Source organism: Cupressus sempervirens, chromosome 3, assembly GCF_028749045.1.
Source record: "Cupressus sempervirens isolate cs-2001-9-10 chromosome 3, ASM2874904v1, whole genome shotgun sequence".
Classification (NCBI taxonomy): Eukaryota; Viridiplantae; Streptophyta; class Pinopsida; order Cupressales; family Cupressaceae; genus Cupressus; species Cupressus sempervirens.
Genome location: NC_143120.1, coordinates 298,681,645 through 298,705,945, shown reverse-complemented (window position 1 = coordinate 298,705,945; position 24,301 = coordinate 298,681,645). Strand labels below are relative to the sequence as shown.

At 32.3% G+C, this 24,301-nt stretch overlaps 1 protein-coding gene across 1 annotated transcript in view; it reads right to left on the bottom strand.

Annotated features, from left to right (window-relative positions):
- LOC149566163 (HAD-superfamily hydrolase, subfamily IG, 5'-nucleotidase) overlaps positions 1-24,301 on the bottom strand; it is a 169,450-nt gene that overhangs the window by 2,334 nt on the left and 142,815 nt on the right. The window contains exon 12 of the mRNA XM_089819584.1: positions 18,449-18,493. Coding sequence (XP_089675710.1) covers positions 18,449-18,493 — 45 coding nt within the window. The remainder of the gene's footprint in view (positions 1-18,448; positions 18,494-24,301) is intronic.

Below are 24,301 nucleotides of genomic sequence, written 5' to 3'. Positions count from 1 at the left end.
TCACCAAGGCATTCGAGCAGGATGATTAGATCACTGTGTCATCAACCTATCAACCTATTATACTTGCACATAACGATAATGTTGAATATAATAACATATTACTATTTGTAACTTGCATGCATTGTGGCAACTCGTTCAACTGATTCATTGTGTTTACAATTTAACTTTATATAGAAGATAAATTGCAATTCCTTATACATTTTTTAATGAATTTTTTTCGTGTTTTATATATAATTTTTGTTTTCATCCCCCGCAATCATCAAATTTTGATATCTAGTACCCCATCCCATAGGTCCATAGAGCTATGGGGCATACCCAAAGGAATCCCTATTACTAATTGGGCCCAAAACTAACAACTCTTTTGGAAGACAAAATCAGGAACCTAACGTCTAGATTTGGCTGCTAACCATTCCTAGATATATTTCCATGCATATTGATCTCTATTAACTCTTAATTGCATTTATTTTCAAAGTTTGGTTCTCTAAATTTATTGCATATTTTCGTATAAAAATCTCTCTTCAGGTTGGTCTATGTAGCTTTAGATAATCAAGGATCTTTGTAGTCTATGTTGTAGCACTTTTGTAACTTTAAACCATTGTCTTGTGACCACAAAGGCTTGGGCAAGGCTTTGGGTCTTTTTGTAGATCATCCTTTAAAACATATATTCATTTTTAAGGGAAAAAAAAAACATATAATGTGATATCCTTGTCATATATTAAATAATAAATGAATAATGAAATATTAATAATATTAAATTTATTGTATAGTATATTACTAGCAGTTGCATGTTTTTGTGCTTGGAACGATAGGTGCTTGATAATAAAATTATTTTTAAAAATATAATCCTATGTAAACAAACTAGATTATTAATAATTTTCAATTTCAATAATATAAAATTTACTAAAATCTTTTAAATAAATTAATAAATATTATTTATTTAAATTCAATGTATCAAATATGAAAAAAAAATCATTTAAACAAATCCCACCAAAAAATCTATTATGAAAAATTAATAAGAGATACAAAAATAATAATATGAAAAATTAAAGTCTTTAACAAATATTCTATTGACTAAATAAATTATAGAAACTAGAAAACAATATTTAAAGAAAAAACTAAACTAATATAAAAAATAAATTAAAATAATTTTAAAACTAAAACTTAAATATATTTTAAAAATCAAAAGTTAGATAAATACCATGAGCTAATGTAAAGATAACATGAGCTAATGTAAAGATAACAAGTAAGTATTAAAGCTAATGTGAAGATCACGAGTAGGTATTATTGTCAATAGGCATTCTACAATGGGAATGGGCAGAGTGGGATGGTGTGAGCGTGTTAATGTTAACTTTTATCTTTTTAAAATTAAATTTGACAATCATCTACACGTCAAAATTTTAAATTTAATTATAAACATAATATACTTTTTAAAATAATTTGATAAACACCACATAAAATATTTGATAAAATCATAATGTTTGGAGATTTTAAAATCATCAATTTTCTTTACAAATTATAATTAAAAACTTAAGTTAATGGAAAAAAATACAGATAAAAGAAAATATAAATAGTTTTGTGTTATAAATTAAATTTTAATCATTTTGTAGTGGATATCTATCGACATTTCTTTAGATTGATTTATTAAGATATCTATACTAGTTTTTTAAATAAATAGAAAAAGAAAAACAATAGTTAAAAGTGGAGATTTAAATATAATCTTATATGAACAAGTTAGATTATTAATAATTTTCAATTTAAATAGCATAGTATTTACTAAACAAATTTAAATAGATTAATAAAATTTATTTATTTAAATTTATTTATTTAAAAATAATAATCATTTTTAAAAATCCATCAAAAAATATATTATGAAAAATTAATAAGACATAATAAAAAATATGAAAAAATAACATCTCTAACAAATATTTTATTGTCTAAATAAATTATAGAAAGAATAAAAAATATTTAAAGAAAAAAACTAAACTAATATAGAACATAAATCTAAATCAATTTAAAAATTAATATCTAAATCAATTTTAAAAATCAAAAGTTAAACAAATAGAGATACAAGTAATTGTTTTTAAATAAATAGAAAAAAGAAAAACAATAGTTAAAAGTGGAAATAACAACTAATAAATATCAAAACAAGAATTAAAAGTAAAGTGAGGTAAAAATTGGTCGGTAAATAATTTACGAAAGAATTTACAAATTTCTAGCCAAACTAACAACTTTTCCATTAAAATTTTAATTTCCAAAAACAAATTACCACAAATAATCTATCAACTACAATATGAAAAATGAGAGAATTAAATATTATTTAATATAATTATAAACTAAATATATGATAGATAATAATAAATGATACAATTTTTAAATTGTAACACTTATCAATTATACATATTACAAATACTATTATAAAATATAATTAAAAAATAATATTGTTTAATTTATTTTTATAAAAGTAAAATAATAGTAATAACTTAAATACTTTTATTAAAAAATCAAAAGTTTTAAAAAATTAGAAATTCAAATAGAAAGATATAACATTTAACTCTATATTTGAACTTGGTAAGAAAAATAGATAGTGATAATTAATATTGATTAGACATTCATTTGTGAGGTGGAAGAAAAAAATGATTGTTTTTTAAAAAGTTAATCCACTTGTCACAAATGTGGAAAAGATAAAGTTGTAATTAATACATTGATAGAGTTCTTATAAATCAATGTATTTGCAAAGTGTTTGAAAATTCTATATTTATATGTAATGAAAATTAATTTTACTCCTTACTATTATTACTCCCAACCAATTGCAATAAAGATAATTAGCTTTTTTCATATTTAAAAATCATAGAGAAATGTGTGAACATTACAAATTTGTATATAAGCAAAAAAACATTTGCCTATTATTGGTCGGATGAAAAAGTTATTTGCATCTAACTGATGCGTTAGTATCTTACCATTGGTAGGAACTAATAAATGGAATGTCAATTAGGAATGCAATGCATGAAAGTTCCTCTAATAATTGGAGAAGAAGGAAAATTGAGATTTGTAGGTAGAAAGGAAGGGTATGAAGAAAAAGATAAAAAAGAGAATGATATGTTATTATAAGGACAAGTATAGGTACAATGATAGAGAGAGTTCAAGGGAATTTTAAAAATATTAATATTGTATTATTTTAAGAAATATATAAATAACAATAGAAATTATATTATATGAATAAACTAATCATTTCTACCAATTCAGTTATAAGTTGAAATATTTGATTTAAAAAAATAAATAGTTGATTACTTAATTCAAACTACCAAAATTTGAGGGGTAGTATTAGTTTTACAATTGTAAAATGGTATAAAAAAATTAGAATACGATTGTGAAATAGTAGCTAGTAAAATATAGTGTAAACTTTAAAAAAAAACATTTACAAATGACAAAAATAAACATCAATCTAAAACTAATAAATTTATTAGTAGGCAATTCAATTTTTCAATTCCATTGACCAATCAACTTATAAACTTTTAAAGATTAAAAGAAACTTCAAATGTTTATATCTTTTTCTAATTTTTCATTATTTTATAAAACACATTTTTCATTCATTCTATTGGACTATACTATTTTTAGCAAGGAGAAAATTAATTTTCTTCAACACAGATACAAATATTTTCTAACAAGTTTATCATGCATTAATGAATACATTAGTTACAACTTATCTTATCCGCATTTGTGAAAAGTGGATTAGATTTTCCAAAAAAAAAAAAAAAAATTATCTTCCACCTCACAAATGAATGTCTAATCAATATTAACTATCACAATCTTTTTTTCTCACAAAGTTTTAAAAAAATATAGAGCTAAATGTTTTATATTTATTATTTTAAATATATTTATTAGTTGTACATTGATGTTTATTTTTGTCAATTGTAAAATGTTATTGGTTTAAGTTTACACTATATTTTACTAGCTATTATTTTACGATCTTACTTAAATTTTTTTAAATATCATTTTACAAATTGTGAAACTAATACTACCCCTCAAACTTACTAGATATTTTGGTATTTTGAATTAAGTAATTGACAAAAAAAAAAATTTAATCAAATATTTCAACCTATAACTGAATTAGTAGAAATGAGTAGTTCATTCATATAATATAATATCTATTGTTATTTATATATTTCTTAAAATAATATAAATTATTAATATTTTTAAAATTCACTTCAACTCTTTCTATCATTCTATCTTTACTTGTCCTTATAATAACATATCATTCTCTCTTTTAACTATCTCTTCGTATCCTACTTTTCTATCTATAAATCTCTATTTTCCTTCTTTTCCAAATATTGGTAGGAACTTTGATGCATTGCGTCTTTTGTTTAAAATAAGAAATATAAAACATTTAACTCTATATTTGAACTTGTTAAGAAAAATAGATAGTGATAATTAATATTTGATTAGATATTCATTTGTGAGATGGAAGATGAAAATGATTTTTTTTTTTTTTGAAAAGTTAATCCACTTGAAAAAATAAAATTGTAATTAATGCATGATAGACTTGTTAGAAAATATTGGTATTTTCTTACAAATGACAAAAATAAATGTAAAACTAATAAACATATTCAAAATAAGAAATATAAAACATTTAACTCTATATTCAAGTGTGTAATAAATATTGATTAGATATTCATTTGTGAGGTGGAAGATAAAAATGATTTTTTTTTGAAAAGTTAATCCACTTGTCACACAAGCAGAAAAGATAAAGTTGTAATTAACACATTCATTAATGCATGATACACTTGTTAGAAAATCTTTGTATTTAGTTAGAAAATTTTGAATTTTCTTCCCTACCAAAAATAGCATGGTCCAATAAAATGAACAAAAAATGTGATTTATAAAATTTAAAAAAATAGAGAAAGATATCAGCATTTGAAGTTTCTTTTAATCTTTTAAATTCTATGAGTTGATTGGTCAATTGAATTGAATGATTCCAATACTTTGCTGCCAAAGGCAGGAACTAATAATAATATTGATATAATCTATATTAGTGTAATATATGTTATTGATACATAATAATTAATATAATTATATTATATTATCAAATATAATATAATTATTATTTATTATTTATGTAAAGTCATGAGAGTTAGAATGAAAGAATATATATGGAATAGAAAATTTTGAGAAATCATCATTGAGATATGAAGAAATATAAATCTTTGGCCTTAAAACTCTGAATGACAAAATCTATAGTAAATAATCTAATATCCTAACAAGAAACATTACAAATGGTATCGGCAAAGGTCTTCCTACCAATCTATGAAGTAGTTTTTTTTTTTGTTGAGGACTGAGGAGTATCCACACTACCAAATTCGTCCGGGGCACAATCCCAACCTCATCCCTTATGATGTCTTTGGGCCTTGCACTTAGCAAGACTTGATCCTTGGTGGGCTCTTTGTGAGTCATTCAACTTCACCAATAGACCAAGAGCCCGTTGACATCTATGAAGTTTATCAAAAATATCTTTCCAAAATTGGAGAAGTTGAAGTCTAATGGTATTAGCAGGTAGAGGTAATGTAATACCGAAAGCATGTGAATATTATTTTTAAAGTTGATTATTATAAAAGGATTAGTGGGGGGCATTTAATTTACAAGATAGAGATAACAATTTTTTTATTGTGGTGGAGAAAAATATAATACCGGCCAAGATTATTATTTAAAAAGTATAAAAGTATAAGGGCGTCTATCAAATATTTCCTCGAGCTAATGCATTCAAGAATTATTACGCCCAAGGCATACCTTCTCAAGTTTCAAACCGCATTATTTTGAAAATCTATAGTAGAGAAACTCCCATAGCCCTACAAGACATTTGAACAAAATCTGGCCGCTCATTTTCCAAGTCACCATATCTATTTTTCAGAAATGGAAAATGTTGTCATATTTACTTTTAAGATAGGAAAAATTGTCTTGTATGATAAAATTGTCTTGGACAACTACAAACATGTGATCTGCATTCTATCTTGGCATTTACAATAGCTCATAATGGTTAAGATACCAGCTATGGTAGAAGAAGTTGAACATTCATTGCTTAGGACCACATGAGAATGAATGAATGACGTCCACAAGGCCATACGCCCAAGGAACCCACATAAAACTCCTAGTCAGTCTAATGTGATTTCTCCAGCCTGTCTCTTTTGTTGTCAATTTGCATAAGTAAAATGGCCCCCTTGAGGAGTCTTGGTCCTACGAAAAGGTCTTTTATGTTGTTCACTTTTAATGTTTCTTTGTGTTGGCTATGAATGTCTTCATATGTTATACAATCTTTGAGATAGTGTCACTCTGTGTCCACCACACCCTTGTTGCAAAATCTACAAATATGTTCTCCCACTCTTCCTTAGGGACCTTCCATCTACCAATTTCACATCTCAAACGGTGGGAATCAAATCTCAATTGAGCGATTAGGATTTTTGTCTTTCCTTTGATCTCGGCTCCTAAATATTCTTTGTTGTCATGTTTGCATGTGGGATTAAATTCTTTGACATAATAGACTTTTTTTCTACCTAACTGGTTTGCCCACATGACAAATCTGATTTTTTCTACCACCCATTTTTTATTTCAGAATTGTTTTCCAAGCACTCTTAGTAGTCAATGTTCCACTTGTTGAACCATTTATCATTTTGTTTAATTCCATAAAACATGGGCTAAGATTCATCTTCAAAGAATGGGTGTGATTCACGATACAAGCCAGCATAAATTGATTAGGATACCAGGATCTTAATTGTGCATATCCTTTTACAAAGGAAAAAGTTGTGAAGTACAACTTGCATACCTTGTAACTTGATTCTTTTGCAGTCACGTTAGTTTAATTATGCTTTGATTTGTGTTGCAGGAATGCTTCTTTCTCTGAACCTTTGTTATACAGTATTTGAATATGTTTGACAGAGAAGAAGCTTGTTTGTGTTGTTATGAATGCAATCAAATTCTGTAGTGTACATGAGCATCTCATAAGGTGAATAGGTTATGCACATTGGCTATTTGTACTTGTGTCAGATATTAGTAGAGTGTGTGGTTTTGGTGTTTCATGCTTACAGTATTTTGAATGGGGCTTCCTATATATTATATTTCGTGTATATTTTTTTTTCTCTCCACTCTTCCTCTTGTTCTCTGCCAAATCATATGCCATTTTATGGGACAAGGGTTTCCTCTGTTAGGACAAAAAAAAAGACGTTTTTGATGTTGGGTAGTTTCATATGAACTCATACTGTGTTTTGGAGTTCAATTCATCCCCCACTGTTTTACAAATTTCTTTTGCATTTTCATTGTTTTTTGTACAAACAACTTTTAAAGCTTTAATTTCTCAGTCGGACTTGCTTTATCAAAGAAGATTAGCTCATTCTTTTTTATAAATATAAATTTTATAGTTCCTAGAAATTATATATTCAACATTAGTCACATTCGTTGTTTTTGTTGTCAAATTACACTTAAGAATTATCACATCACAATTGACAAGCCAAAAGGAGTACATAATATGGATGCATGTGCAAAAAAAAAAAACCCAATCTAGAGCAAGTTAGTGAAAAATACATCTGATTTACAACATCCTCTCGTTATGTGGGTATGTATCTTCGTGTTAAAATGAGACTTCCTGCAATTGTGACTGTTCAATAATCATCTGCTTCACATATATATGATCTCAATTGTTTTATTTCTATATTTCTTAAAAACCTATTATATCTCCTGTTCTAATTAGAACACACCTTTCAGACAATATTGCAGGATCCCATCCCTTCCCTAGAAAATCGCAGCAAACAGCAAACACAACTCACATCAAAAGAGAGCCCTCAAGCTACACAACTCACATATAGTAATAACAAATGTATAGACCTTAAAAACAAGTCCGTTTAAGAGAGATGAAATAATCTTGCATAAATTCTTTGCCACATTTGAATTATAGAATGCAGATTTAATTACTATCTCCATAAATTGTGAATGTTGTTGCAACATCACCACTAAACACCATTTTGGCGTACCCATCACACCTCCTGGTGCGATTGCTACTATAGTTATGAGTGATATTTCGGGAAAGACTATAGTCAAAATCCACCTCCATGATTTCTATCGGCATATTAACAAAGTGTATGTAATGTCCCCATCTTTTTAGCATCTCAGTGGAGTACTTAGCCTTGACATTCTTCGAAGACTAAGTGGAGAAATAAAGAGAAATTGATTAAATTAATTTCTTATAAAGTCATTAAATAAATTAAAATAAAAAAATGTGACTTTATATTTAATTAATTTAATTTTCTAGAGAGTGCATTATTGGAAGGGGGAAGCTTCTACCAATTTAATTTTTCAGAAGCACAATTAATAATTGTATTACAAGGGAGAAGCTTCTAGCGAGTGCATTAATTATTGGAAGGGGGAAGCTTCTAGTAATTTAATTTTTTAGAAGTACATTAATTATTGGAAAGGGGGAAGCTTCTAGAGAATGCAATTAATAAATATTTTATTTCATTCTAGAAGGGTGAAGGAAAAGAATAAATAGAAGTGAGAGTTTCATTGTTTATCATCTAATTATTGTGAATTGCATTTGATATTAAGTTGGGAGAAGAAACTAAGGTTTCCAATTTCAGTCAGCCATTGGAGAATGTCAACTCTTCAGTGTTGCAACCATTTGAGGTGGTGAAATATCCACTAAATTTGGTATTCAAAAAAGCTTCAATTCAGGAGTTCTATTTGTGCTTACATTGGAGAATAGATTTTGGCTACTACAATACGCATGCACGATGCCGTGCTAAAGTATTTATGTTTGATTCATTTCCATTCTTGAGCATCACAATTATTAGGTTTCTCTTGCAACTATTAGTAGTTATCATTGTAATTTATAAGCATATGATTTTTGTGTGATAATTCAGAATCAGATTTTGGCATTACTATAGTCATTATTGTATGTCAATTGTTTGTCAAAATGTCAGTTAGTTGTTGGTATGCATTTCATATCTAGTTATCATGAGTATGCATTGAAAGTATCAAAAGAATTGCACTTGCATATTAATTCATTGTAAGAGGATATTACATTGATATCAAAGCTTGCTTGCAAAGTGTTTGACAAAATGTCAAACAATTGAAATATAAAAGATTTTGTTGTTTGAAGAAGTTATAACCGGTTGGGGTTATTACATTGGTATCAGAGCTAAATCCTGTCATCCTAAAGGTTTAGCAATCACATGTAGCCACCTGGGGTTGGCTCTCACAAATTTTCAACTTGTACGCAAGCTTTGTTTGACAGGGAACAAGATTTTTACAGAGAGCCAATCACCATGGGTGATAGGCAAGAGCGTAGCCCACCAAGAGACAATAGGAATGAGGATCAAGAAACAAGGGAATTTTACAGAGCAATGGTTACAGGACGAGTTGATGGCTCAGTTGCAGACAGTCACCACCATGGTTGAGCACATGAAGCCACAGGATAGATGGAATCAGGAACAAGAGGATAACAAGACTGCAGTGGGATCACCTAGAGCTCATAGAACTCTTTCCACAACAACAGACAAGCCCACACGTCCTACCTTTGTTAGAGAAGAACTAGTACAGGAACTAGCAATGGAAGTTGAGGATGAGACATTTGCAAATATCCTTATGGCTGCAAATGATGAATGGGAACTATTGGCACCACAGGTTCGAGAGAGGATAACCTTTCAACGCTTTGTTAATCAGAGAAGAGAACATTACAGGTCATTCAGACAGGATAGGAGGCCTAGGAGTCAAAATAGTGAGTTGAAGAGGGCTATAGGCAAGCGTACTATGCCTACATTTGATGGGAGTGGTAAGATGACAGCTCAAGCCTGGATTCATAAGCTTGACACATTTTTGGCACTAAGGCCAAAGACAGAGATTGAAGCTATCAAATACGCCACTTTGCATTTGGAGGGAGTAGCACATAATTGGCGGTACCATGGTATGGGAACACTTCAGCATAATCAAGTGACACAGTATCGGGAGTTTGTGGATAGGTTGGTTGAAAGATTTGACAAAAAAGATCCAGAGGCTTATTTTCGGGAATTAGCACAGCTAAAACAAACAGGCAACTTGGAGTATTTCATTGGTGAATTTCAGTGGTTGGCAGTGCTGGTGCCAAACATTTCAAAGCGTAGATTGATAGTTCTTTTCATTGAAGGCCTATCCGAATCACTGAGAGGTTGAATAAAAGCATTTGATCTCATTTCTTTATAGGAATTATGAAAAAGGCAAGAAGTATGCAAGAAGTATGGAACACGCAGTCCCAACAAACAAATTTCAGTCCAAAGGAGCATCTTCTAGTAAGGATAACAAACCATTTTATAAAAAACCAAAGAGGACTGATTTTTAAAATGATTCTAAAGATAAAACTCCAACACCTTTTGACAAGGGAATATTAAATGATTTGAGGAAGGAAAAATTATGTTTCTACTGTAAAGGACCCTATGATGCAAACCATAATTGTCCTCTTAGACCAAAGGGCAAAGCTAACTGAGTTATGTTGGCATACTATGAGGAAGCAGAATCAGATAATTCAAACCAGCAATCTGATATAGAGGAAATAGATGGTGAAAAAAAAGAAGACGGCTGAAAACTTGTCTAAAATAGAGTTCAAGGATAGGGAGGGAGATGAGCAACTTAGGGAAGCTCGTCTCACTAGTATTAAGCAAGAAGGATCATTTCAAAGGAGAGTACTTGTTGGACAATGAGTTATAACTTTGGTTGATACCGGTGCCACTCATAATTTCATTGATGCTAGGTTGGTGGAGAGGCATGGCATACAAACAGAGGAGTTTGGGGGAATTAGAGTGAGGGTAGTTGATGGCTATGTCCTCAATTGTGATCATAAGATCACTGGACTCCAATTGGAAGTTAATAATTATGCCTTTAAGAAAAATTTCTATGTTGTGCCTATTGGAGATACAAATATAGTGCTTGGGATGAGTTGTTTGCACAATATTGGTGAGTTTACTCTTAATCTCAAGGAGATGGAGATGAGGTTTAAAGTGAATGGGAAGACGCAGATTCTTAAGGCAATCAGGGACAATGATTTCAGAATGGTCTCTTTTTGGAGGATGGCTAGATTGATTCGACATGATCAGGTAGAGTGGGCAGCAGAGTGCATGTTAATGCCATCATAGGAGGGATAGCAGAAGACTGAATATCCTCCTGATATTCAGAAGCTTAGAGTTAAACACTCTAAGGTGTTCAGCGACATTCCACCAAGTAGACCACCAGACAAGGGTATTGAGCACATCATTGAGTTAAAGGAGGGGGTTAAACCCATCATGATTACACCTTACAGGCATCCGAAGAGGTTGAAGGATGAAATTGAAAAAACCACAAAGGAGTTGCTATGGGCCACATTAGACCAAATAAGTCTCCTTTCGCTTCTTCAGTGGTGTTGGTGAAGAAGAAGGATGTGCATTGATTAGAGGGTGCTTCATAGTAAGAAAATTAAAAACAGGTAACCCATTCCCAGGATCGATGAGTTGATAGATGAGCTTCATGGAGCTTGCTTCTTCTCAAAAATAGATTTGAGATCAATTTATCACCAGATTAGAGTTAGAGAGCAAAACATCAAGAAAACAACCTTTCGATGTCATTGTGGCCATTTTGAGTTCGTAGTTATGCCATTTGGGCTAACTAACGCACCTGCTACTTTTCAGGCAACAATGAATAGGGTTTTCCATCCTCAGTTGAAGAAATTTGTACTTGTCTTCTTTGATGATATCTTGGTGTACAGTAGTAGATCTTGGGAGGAGCACTTGGTTCACCTTGACACAGTGTTGGATATATTGGGCAGATAGTCCTTGTATGCAAAGAAGTCCAAATGTGATTTGGGTATGACAAAGTTGTTGTATTTGGGTCACATCATCAGTGCAGAAGGCGTACGCATGGATCTTGAAAAGATTAGTGCCATTGTGGAGTGGCCTTCACTGGTGAACCTTACACAGTTGAGGGGCTTTCTTGGATTATGTGGTTTCTACAAGAGGTTTATGGATGGATACTCCAGGCATGCAGCAGCCTTGACAGATGTGATGAGAAAGAGAGCTTTCTTGTGCACTCGTGAGGCACAGGAGTATTTTGAGTAATTTAAGGAGTTGATGACTTCCTGTCCAGTGTTAGAGTTACCAGATTTCAGCAAACCTTTTGAGCTACAGTGTGATGCTTCCGAAGAGGGCATTGGAGCAGTGCTTATGCAGGAGAACAACCCTATTGCTTATGGAAGCAGGAAATTAAGAGGGCCAAAGCGGAGCTTCAATATATATGATAAGAAGATGTTAGCCATTATGCATGCTTTGGCTAAATTCAGCCAATATTTGGTAGGTAACAAATTTTGTATCAAAACTGACCATAATAGCCTAAAATACTTTTTGGGGCAGCAAGAACTCAATGATAGGCAGCAAAAGTGGGTGAGCAAGTTACAGTCCTATGACTTTGATATTACATATTTTAAGGGGACACTGAATGTAGTTGATTCTTTATCACGTAGACCCCATTTGAGCTTATTGATAGATATATCAGAGGATTGGAGATACTTGATCCATGCAGAGTATGCAAAGGATGCATGGATAGTCGGATTCATAGATGGAACTATTCAGGACAACAGATACATCCTTGTGAATGAGCTCATCATTTACAAAGGGCGAATATTTTTGGTTCCAGATTCAACAGTGAGGAGAATGGTTCTGAAATCTTTTCACGATTCACCTATAGCAAGACATTCTGGTTTCTACAAGACATATCGATAGATTAGAGAGCACTTCACATGGAAAGGGCTCAAAGCAGAAGTACTTAAGTATATTAGGGAGTGTCCCACCTGCTAGCAGAATAAGTAAGATCACTCATATCCAAGCGGTTTACTTCAACCACTTCCAATTCTTGATAGGAAGTGGGAGTGTTTATCTATGGACTTCATCATAGGACTGCCTAGAGCCCAAGGCAATATATGTGGTTGTGGATTGCCTTACGAAGTTTGCACACTTCTTTCTGATCACTGCTACATACACTGCTCACAGGTGGAAGAGTTGTTCTTCAAGGAGATATTCAAATTACATGGCTTACCTCGGAGCATTGTGAGTGACAAAGACAACAGGTTTATGAGTCACTTTTGGCAAGAGTTATTCAAGTTGTATGAGACAAAGCTCACTCTGAGTACTAGCTACCACCCTCAGACCGATGGTCAAATGAAGATAGTGAATAAATGGGTGGAGGGATCTCTCAGAAATCATATAGCAGGGCAACAGAAGGCATGGGTAAAGTGGATTTATCTCTGTGAGTATTGCTACAATACCACTTATCACATGTCTATTTAGATGTCACCATTTATAGCCCTATATGGGTATGAGGCACCCAATTTTATGGATCTGCTTTTGAGTGACAGTAGAGTGCTTAGTGCAAGTGATTTGTTACAAGAGAGTCAAGACATTGTTAAGACTCTCAAGTATAATATAACCAAGGCACAGAATTAGCAGAAGCAATATGCAAACCAGAAGAGGATAGAGTGGACTTTTGAGATTGGAAATATGGTGTATCTTATGTTGCAGCCTTACCGTCAATCCACTCTCAAGAAGAGTGGTGCCGAGAAACTTAAGCCACAATACTATGGTTCATTTAGAATTATTAGGAAAGTGGGAGAGGTGGCTTATAAGTTAGATTTTCTAGCAGAGAGCAAAGTGAACAATGTTTTTCATGTGTCGGTCCTCAAAAAGGCGCTAGGACATCATATTGTTCCTTCTACAATGCTCCCACCCTTGGATGATGAGGGAAAATTGATATTGGTGCTAGAGGCTATCATTGATTTCAGGAAAAGGAACTTGAGGCGACGTACTATAAGGGAGTATTTGGTGAAATGAAAAGACCTGCTAGTAGAGGATGCGACATGAGAGAATGAGGAAATTTTGCAACATCCAGACTTGAAGTTGCTTGAAGACAAACAATTTTAGAGAGGGCAAATTGTAATGTCCCCATCTTTTTAGCATCTCAGTGGAGTTCTTAGCCTTGACATTCTTCGAAGGCTAAGTGGAGAAATAAGGAGAAATTGATTAAATTAATTTCTTATAAAGTCATTAAATAAATTAAAATTAAAAAATGTGAATTTATATTTAATTAATTTAATTTTTTAGAGAGTGCATTAATTATTGGAAAGGGGAAGCTTCTAGTAATTTAATTTTCTAGAAGCAAAATTAATTATTGTATTGCAAGGGAGAAACTTCTAGCGAGTGCATTTATTAATGAAAAGGGGAAGCTTCTAGTAATTCAATTTTCTAGAAGCACATTAATTATTGGAATGGGGGAAGTTTCTAGAGAATGCAATTAATAAATATTTTATTTCTTTCTAGAATCTAGAAGGTTGAAGGAAAAGAATAAATAGAGGTGAGAGTTTCATTGTTTATCATCCGATTATAATGAATTGCATTTAATATCAAGTTGGGAGAAGAAACTAAGGTTTTCGATTTCAGTCAGCCATTGGAGAACGTCAACTCTTCAATGTTGCAATCATTTGAAGTGGTGAAATATCTACTAAATTTGGTATTCAGGAGAGCTTCAATTCAGGAGTTGTGCTTAAATTGGAGAATAGATTTTGGCTGCTATAGTACACATGCACGATGTCATGCTACAGTATTTATGTTTGATTCATTTCCATTCTTGGGCATCACTATTATCAAGTTCCTCTTGCAACTATTAGTAGTTATCATAGTAATTTATAAACATGTGATTTTGTTGTGATAATTCAGAATCAGATTTTGGCATTACTGTAGTCATTATTGTACATCAATTGTTTGTCAAATGCCAATTACCTATAGGTATGCATTTCATATCTAGTTATCATGAATATGCATTGAAAGTACCAAAAGAATTGCACTTGCATATTAGTTCATTGTAAGAGGATATTACATTGGTATCAGAGTTTGCTTGCAAAGTGTTTGATGAAATGTCAAACATCTAAAGTATAAAAGATTTTGGTGTTTGAAGAAGTTATAACCGGTTGGAGTTATTACAGTGTAAAACTTTTGTGGGCCCATTTCGTTCCCTAGGATTAGAGTTTTTGGAAGAATAAAATGAAGTATAAGTGTCAATTTTATTAATAATAATGTGGATAGAGAAATATAGTTTTGACCATAGTATTGGTTTAAATATATGGGCACAGACCATACTACTGATTCAGATTTCCTGCGAAATATTATATGATTGGAAGAATATAGTTTGGGCATTGGGAATAAATATGTCATAAACATTACAAATAAAATAATAATAATGTTTTAGCTGAGACTGTAATTGACGTGGTCAGGCATTTCTTATTCCGTTGTTCTGGACTCAAAATTAAATAATAATAATGTTTTAGCTGAGACTGTAATTGACGTGGTCACGCATGTCTTATTCCGCCGTTCTGGACTCAAAAAGGCTCAATAATATTTCTGGATAAGTGTTGGCCTATATTCTGACAACAAGAGCTGCAGCATCGTGGGTTTCTGCGGAGGATATTTGTGACCGTGCATTGTGTCTGGTATCTCACAAAGTATTGAAAGCAAAACTATTGGAGTTACTACCTATCATTTGATAAAAAGGTTGACAGACTTGGAGCCAATATACATGTTTCAAATATTCGCTTCCAAAAATATAGTCCAGTAAAGAATAAGGTTCTCAAACATTTTTTTAACAAACCACTATTCGCAGAAAAAAAGGCATGACTTGGAGAAGACTGTGATAGCTGAAGACTAAGTTGCACAAGTCTACGAGGTTTGATAGTTGTGGTGGTAATTTGTTGACTGCTGGAACATAATGCATTGCCCAGTTTGCTTTCATAAGAGACCTTAAACAGTGACGCAGAGATGCACTTGGTTAAATATACATAGAGGTGTGCAATCTGGGAGTTTTTCTTCTTCAGAATTTGGTACGGAACTCATTTGCATATGTTTCTGATATCAGTTTTTCAAAGAAGATTGAAACCCATTAAGAAATTTCAATGTTTTGTTAAGAAGAACAAGTATTTGGAAAAACCAAATAAATGGTATTTTCCTTAAAGGAAAGGGCTTATCAGTTTTGAGAAACAACAAAAAAAGGTTCATTACAATATTAAAGATAATTCCGAACTATTATTTAATGCTCAACTTATGAAATAATTACTATGTTGCTGTCATCTCTAGGTTACTCGAGCAGTCCTCTGTTTAATAAGCAGAACATATTTATGACTGTAAAAGGAACAGTAAAGAATTATATGAAGATCACTTCAGATTTAAGATGAACTATATGAGGAGTTTGTAACAGGCTTTTAATTAGTTAATTTTTGATACTTTATGATAGTCTTGTGATGAAATTATAAAGTCTTTATCGAACACCTTATAGCAGACTTATAGAGGAAATGTTCTGCACCCAACAGAATATGTGTTTCTGAACCTACCGGAATACCGAAGAGAAGTAAATGATCACAGCATGATAGAAGTTTCTACATTGACAAGAAAGTATACAACATATCAACTGTAGTAGTCAACAGGAATTGGAAAGAGTATAAACCAATAAGAAAAGAAAACTCTTCAATCTACATCTGTTACAATTAGGCATAATTTACCAACACAGAAGGAAAGATATTCTATCGCCATAATAAGGCTTTATGCATCTTTGAGGTAAGTATGGTTTTTATTAATCAATTCATTTAAATAATATCTATGTTCAATCCCATTATAAACTCTAAATTACAAGGGAAAGAATAGGGATGAATACGGGAAAGGCCTTTGCAATTCCAACCGATTGGTTATTTCAAGATGGATAACGATCAGCATTCTTATAGTTGCCTTGAGGTTTGACCAAGATGGGATCAAGTTACCTTGAGGTCATTCCAAGATGCTTAGATCCACAGAAACCTTGAGAAAGATCGTTGAGTTTGGTGTCAAAGCGACCTATTGCATCTTAGTGTTCCTTCTAAACCAGAGTTATAATTGGAATAGATGACTTTTTTTCATATATAGTTTATTACTTACTTATATAGGTAGCCTCAAGAGAGAGAACAAAGGTGTATACAGGCTAGTCCAACCAATCGGTTATTCCAAAATGGGTAGGATCAGCATCCCTATAGTTGCCTTGAGGTTTGACCAAGATGGGATCAAGTTGCCTTGAGGTGACTCCAAGATGGGATTGTGGGCTTGGATCCAAGAAACCTCGAGGAAGACCATTGAGTTTGCTGCCTAAACAGTCTATTCACAACTAAAGCATGATAATAAGTGCAAAACAAAACAAGCATTCCCTAAGTAAGCCACCTCGTGTAGAAGTATGGGATTGGCTTGGAATAAATTATATTGACTTACATTTTCCTTGAAACTTCTATAAATACATGTGTACTAATGATCACTTGTGGTTGCAGGATTCTACTGAAGAAGTAAATTTTGTAAATCGTCTTCTTCACTATAGTGACCTATAAGACATTAATCAAGAATGCATGTAGTATGTGTCTACATGGTGTCTTCCTTGTGTTCTCATGCATTCATGTGTTTGTTTCATGTTTTCATTCATCCATATGTGTACTTTGTGTATGCTTTGTGTTTTCATGCATTATGATGTATACTCAATCATCTTGCATTCAACTATATGCTTCATATATGATTCTGCAAAAAGTCATTTATAAATGGTTTTTGGTTGAGGACAAGGCAAAATCTGCAAGGGGAGGACAGTGATATCTCTGTCATATAATTAAATAATAGATAAACAAATAATAATGAAATATTAATAATGTTAAACTTAATATATTCATTGCAAAATATATTAATATGAAAATAAGAGAATTAAATATTATATAATATTTAGATTAATGATATAAATATAAAGTCAATATATTACAAGTAGTAATTGATATTAATGTATTTGATATAATGTATATTAGTGTTATATATGTTATTAATACATAATTATTAATATAATTATATTATCAAATATAATATAATTATTATTTATGTAAAATCATGACTGTATGACTGTTGGAATGAAAGAGTATATATGTGATAGAAAACTTTGAGAAATTATCATTGAGATGTGAAGAAATATAAATCTTTGGTCCGTCAAAGTCTGAAAGGAAAAATCTATAGTAAAAAATCTAATGTCCTAATAAGAGACATTACATACATGCCAACATAAATCACCTAATTAAACTCCAACCTTGAATAAACTACAGAGTTCTATAAATATTTCTTGTCTACAAAATGACTTTTTTATTTCCTATGATAGATCTGATAAACAAAAATGAAATGGCCATTAGCACCATAGGGCAACTAACCAAGAGAGAGAATATTGTATTATAATTAAAATCAACTTACTACCAAGTTCTCTATGTTATGTTTTACTTTTTAGTTAATCAGTAATATCACTCAACAGTCATTCATGGTGTAAAAACCCAAAAAAAAATTAGCATGTATAGAATATAAAAATGACCCCCAAAAAGTGTAAGATTTCTTACTTGTTGAAAGCGATATTTATCTTCATTTTGAATCATTATTTCTCTCTGCAATCAACAAAAAGTCCATCTTAATACCCTTATATTTTTTTGTAAGATGCAATAAGAAATAAGTATTGTGCCACATTTTACTGCATAAAAACAATAATGTTAAATTCAAAGGGTAAAAAAAATGATTAGTGTAAGGGAAAATGAATTAGCAAAATCATATTAATTAGAGGACAAATGTTACATTCCAATTTTCAACCCAATTGAAAATGTTCATATAGCCATCAGTTAAATTTTTTATAGTCCTACAAAATGGTAAAATGGTTAGTTGTTATAATTTCATATGAAGATAACCTACTAGTAGATTATTTATCATGAATTCATGGAATTGAGAAGGCAGTTAGTCGTTATGATTTTTTATGAGTAATAACTTGTTATGGTAATATGATTTAACAATAGAGAATATCCTTGTAGATAGCACATCAAGGGGGTGGAAGCGTTGTCAGAAGAGAATTGGGTACAAGGGCATCACTATCACTGGGCAAATGGGTATGAATCGTAAATCACCATGGTTGAGGACCTAACGATTGCATAACAAGATACACACATTAGACGCGCATGAACTATTAAATAAACATTTAAAATATTAATCATTTTAACTTAATTAATGCGTACCTCAAATGGCTTTTTGTTGACTTGTCCACCACATCATTTTAATACAATATTTATGTACTTACAAGGATAAATTAAAGGTGACATTATAATATTATTTTTATACAAGATTTTATCTATTTACTACATACATTTAAATGCATGTACAAGAAGATAAAATAAATCTTCCAAGATGAAACATGTATTTAGATATACATATTTAAAAAGTACGATCTTGGATAAAAATTTAATATGCCATATTAATATAATATATTTATGTGCAAATGAATAAATATGTTTATATATATATATATATTTTGTAAGCTTTCAAATTGTTTTCATTATTTATTCAATTCTTTACTTGAAACCGAGATGCACATTTGGCATATTATATTGGCGATCAAGAGCCAAGTCTCTTCTTTATGAGTTACGGCTTCTTGGAAGCCAAAGAGATTTTGATACGTTTTTATATTATGAAGCCAAAAGAGACGGAGAGCATGAACGTATCACCTGACTTCTTTTACTTATCACCTGACTTATTTTCCATTTATCATCCGATACTCTGCATATCTGACACGATATCCCTATAATATACCACCTGATAACTATTGCATTCTCTTTGAAACGATTTGCTTTTTTTGTTATTTTGTTGAAGACTTATGTTACCCCAAGTTTCCAGGACGAGGGAACGAGGGGACGGGGAAACGGGTTTCCGGGATGGTTTTTTTTTTTTTTGCAGGAATAGGGGATGGCAGGGGATGGCATATATATATATATATATATATATATATATATATATATATATATATATATATATATGTATGTATGTATAGACACACACACACACATATCTGAATTTTCAAAAATATTCATCAATTCTACATTCATCACAGCAACATAGTTAAAAATTACCAATTCCATTCATCAATGATCATAGGGCATAGCAATCAGCATCTAATTGAGTCGTCATAGAAAATCAAAATTCTAAATAGCATCATTTTCAATTATCTAAGAAAATTCAAATAATCACTTTCAATTATCATCTAAGTACTTACAATACCATTAGTAAGTCATGAAATGAATCAAATGAGACAATGAAAAACATCAACTTTCAACAAAATGAAAACATTGAAAAGTTAAGACTTAAACAATTAAACTTTTAAAGTATCAAGTTTATCAACCATGTCTATCAATGATCATATTGATGTATAATTGTTCCATCAATGTATCAATATCAACTATCAGTGATCATATAATGTCAAGAGAAAACACTTCAAGTCTAAAACATCAAAATCAAAATGAAAGCAAAGATACTATGACAGTTGCCCCTAAGCATCCATATCAAAGTCACTATCACTATCATCTTGAGCCTCAAGGGATGCATCATCCAATGGAATGCCAACCAATCCTGGTAGTGTGTCATCCCCATCAACCTAGTTGGCATCCTCAGGATCAATATCCCACCATAAAGCTGGATTATGTCGATACACTGGAGTCTTACGATCCTCAAGTTGCAGAGCACTATGTACAGCCACTAACTTCTCCACTCGTTTAGAGGTAAGCCTATTCCTCCTCACGGAGTGGATAAAGTTGTATGTAGACCAATTCCTCTCTGCAGCAAAGGAACTAGCTACCTGTGAGAGGAAACGAATTGCAAGCATCTTTAATTGTGGTGCATCTGATCCATGCCATTGCCACCAACCAACAGGGCTTTTCAATGCCATTACCCACCTTTGTCTCTATTGTGCCAAAGGTTGGACAATCAAGGTTTGTGAAGGCAACCCATTGCTCTCGAAGTATACTAGATTCTTGAGACGAATACATCTTTTGAAAGGCCTTCATAATACCACATCTCACCTCATCATCCTCGCTAGGAGCACACCTTCCAGGCCTGGGCTCATACCATTTTGGATTTAATGCATAAGCTGCCATGTGAAGAAGAGTATTCATAGTATTCCACCTCCGCAAGAAAATTGGATTAATGTACTCCTCATATAAGACCAAATCATTATCATGAGCCAATATTATTTGCTTCATCTTTTGAAGCATGTTGTCTATAGTCTCATATATCTCCCCAAGGCTAGGAGAGACCATATCAGCATATCTGATGACATCCACAACAGGAGAGATGATTGAGCAAACATATATGCAATGAGAATAAGAAGAACATGTCAATTATATATTTTTATAAGTAAATGACTGAAAATCAGAATCTTTTAAATTTAAATTAGATTTTAGAAATCTGAAAATTGAAAGGATTTATGAAACTTATGATTTCCAAGTGAAAATGGGAATCAAGTTTCAACAATGTCTTACCTCATAGTAGACCACCAAGCATCATCAAGAATCCTTTGTTTGATGGCTTTTCCTTCAATAGTGTTTGATGTATGCCATTTATTCCACTCTGAATTCACTACCATTTGTTGTAGAGCGTCATGCACCTCAACCATCCTCTCTAGCAGAATGTAGTGGCTAGCATATCTTGTCTCTACAGGTTTGAGAAATTCCTTCTTTGAAAACATCCTAAACAGGGCAAGTGAGGTGTGGTGGTTGCAAATAAACATTTGAATCTCTCTTCCTTGTGTCACCACTTCTTTTACCCAAGACAATTTTCCCATGTCCTTCAATGCATTGTTCAATGCATGAACACAACATGGAGTCCAAAAGATGTGCTTGTAAGCACCCTCCACCATCATTCCAACCAATTTGCACACATGTGTTGAATCAATAATCATTTGAACAACATTTGAGGGCCCAACCTCCTCTATAGCCTCTCGTAGAATGCCAAATTGAAAATCTACATCCTTGTGTTTCCTTAAACAATCAACTGCTTTAAGAAAATAAGAACCAGTTGTGGATGTGATAATGACATTGATAAGTGGCCGATGCCTAATATCAGTCCACCCATCCATCACAATGGAACAACCAGCCTTCATCCAAGTACGCCTCATATCCTCCATCACCAAACTCACCTTGGAACTAAGTCACAAGGTTCAAATTCGAATTCGAGTTCGGCAACTGTAAAATTCGAATGAAGTTCAAGCAAGAGTAAAAATTTGGGAAAAAATTCGAATTAAATTCGCCTTATACAATTTTAATTATTTTCTAGATGTATGTAATATATCTTATCAATTATCAAAATAGTAAAAATTGCTAAATAGATCTCACAACTTCATAAGCCTGATGAGACATTTATTAAGTACAAAACATAAGAAACACGTAAAATCACAATAGCAAAGATATTTTTTTATTGTGAAGGTACAATCAAAAGTCAAGACTTCATAGCTTCAAGAAAGCTCGAAGTCATCAAGAGCACTTGGCTCAGATGGTGTAGCATCATCATCAGTATAACTACCCAACTCTTCCTCAAAAAAGTCAGGTTCATCTGCATCTGGTACTACTATGTCTTCCAAAGTCTGTTGTTGTGAAGATGACTAATTTGTTGATTTGTTCATAAGCAATTTTAAATTGCTGCGAACATAGACAAGATCTCCCAACTTTCCAGACAACAACTTGTTCCTCTTTTTGGAATGGATGTGGTCAAAGCAACTCCAATTTCTCTCACAAGCTGATGAACTTGCTCCTTGACTCAAAATTCAAATGGAAAATCGCTGAAGTTCAAGAGTTTCTGCCCCATAGCTCATCCACCATCTATAACCAGGTACCTCATCTCGTGTCATATCATATTTGGCTGCTGCTATTCCAAACATCCCTTCCACTTTTCTGTATTTCCAACATTGTTCTCTAATTAGAGATGCAATTGTTGGATCTGGTTCAAATCTACTAATGGCTTCATAAAACCTTGCCATAATTTCAGCATCACCTTGTCTATCAATGTGAAACAGTTTAGGCTCCAAGTAGCAAGCTGTTGCATGTAAAGGAGAGTGCATCATTTTCCATCTTGAATCAACAGTCTCCCATATCTCTATATACTCTGCTTCCACATTATTTAGTGCTCTTTGAATAGCTTCCTTGCAACGGTCCATGCTTTCATAAAGCATTCCAAGGCAAGGAGTGTCACCATCAACCATGTGGAGCACGTCAACAATTGGACCGCATATATTTAAAACCTTTGCCCCACTTTCCCAAAAGCTACTATTTAGAACAATTTGCTCTATCATCTTCCCCTTACCACTTTTTAAGAGAGTTGAATTTTCCCACTCATTGGAACAAATTACAAATCTTAAAGCCGCTTTCTCTTCAACCACTCTTCTCAAAGTGATATAAAATCAAGCAAATCTTGTATCACTTGGCCTCAACAACTCTCTAGATGCATGTTGCCTGTAAATGCTCAATGTGAGACGATGATTTCGTATGAAATTCGCAACTTCTCTTCGTCTATGAATTACTTCATGTATCCAAGGGAATTTTGCCAAATCATGAAGCAACAAATCCAAACAATGAGCTGCACGTGGACTCCAATAAATTTTTGGGTACTTCTCTACAATTAGCTTGCCAGCTCCCACACAATTTGCTACACTATCAGTAACCACTTGAACCACATTTGCAACCCCTACTTCAAGAATTGCTTCCTCTAATATCTGAAATATATATTCAAAAGTTTTTTTATGATTCATAGTGTCAATAACCTGCAAGAATACAACACCTTCAGGACAAGCCACTAAAACATTAATCAATGGTCTTTGACAAATATCCGACCATCCATCATTCAATATAGTGCACCCTATTGCCTTCCAAGAGGCTTTGACCACAGCTAATTTATCAGTCACTCTATCTTTTGACCTCTCTAAGAGAGTTGTTCTCAAAGCCTCAGAAGGAGGTATGTACCCTTTGCCAAACTCTCCAGCCTTTCGAAATACAACACGATAAAGTGGATTTCTAGCTAGATTGAAAGGAATTGCACTAGTATAAAATAAATCAGCTAGTAAATCATCAACTACTTGTTTCTCACATGGTTTCCAAAAGCTATTCAAAGTTCCACTCTCTTTTGTTTCCTTTACAACCTGAGGTAGACATGAAGATGACGGTATAGTTGATGTGAATCTAGGGACGTCTTCAATTCTTTGTTTCTTTTGTGCCTTCTTCATCTTTTGTGCAATCGAAGACGAATGCTCTTTCTCTAAAATCGCCCTAAGCTCTTGGGTCACACCTGGACATGCAGTAACACCTCAATCCTTACCTGTCGTAATATCAAGCAAGTGATCCATGACCCTTGTTAAACTTCCAGTAATAACTTTTGGACACAAGTTACACTGA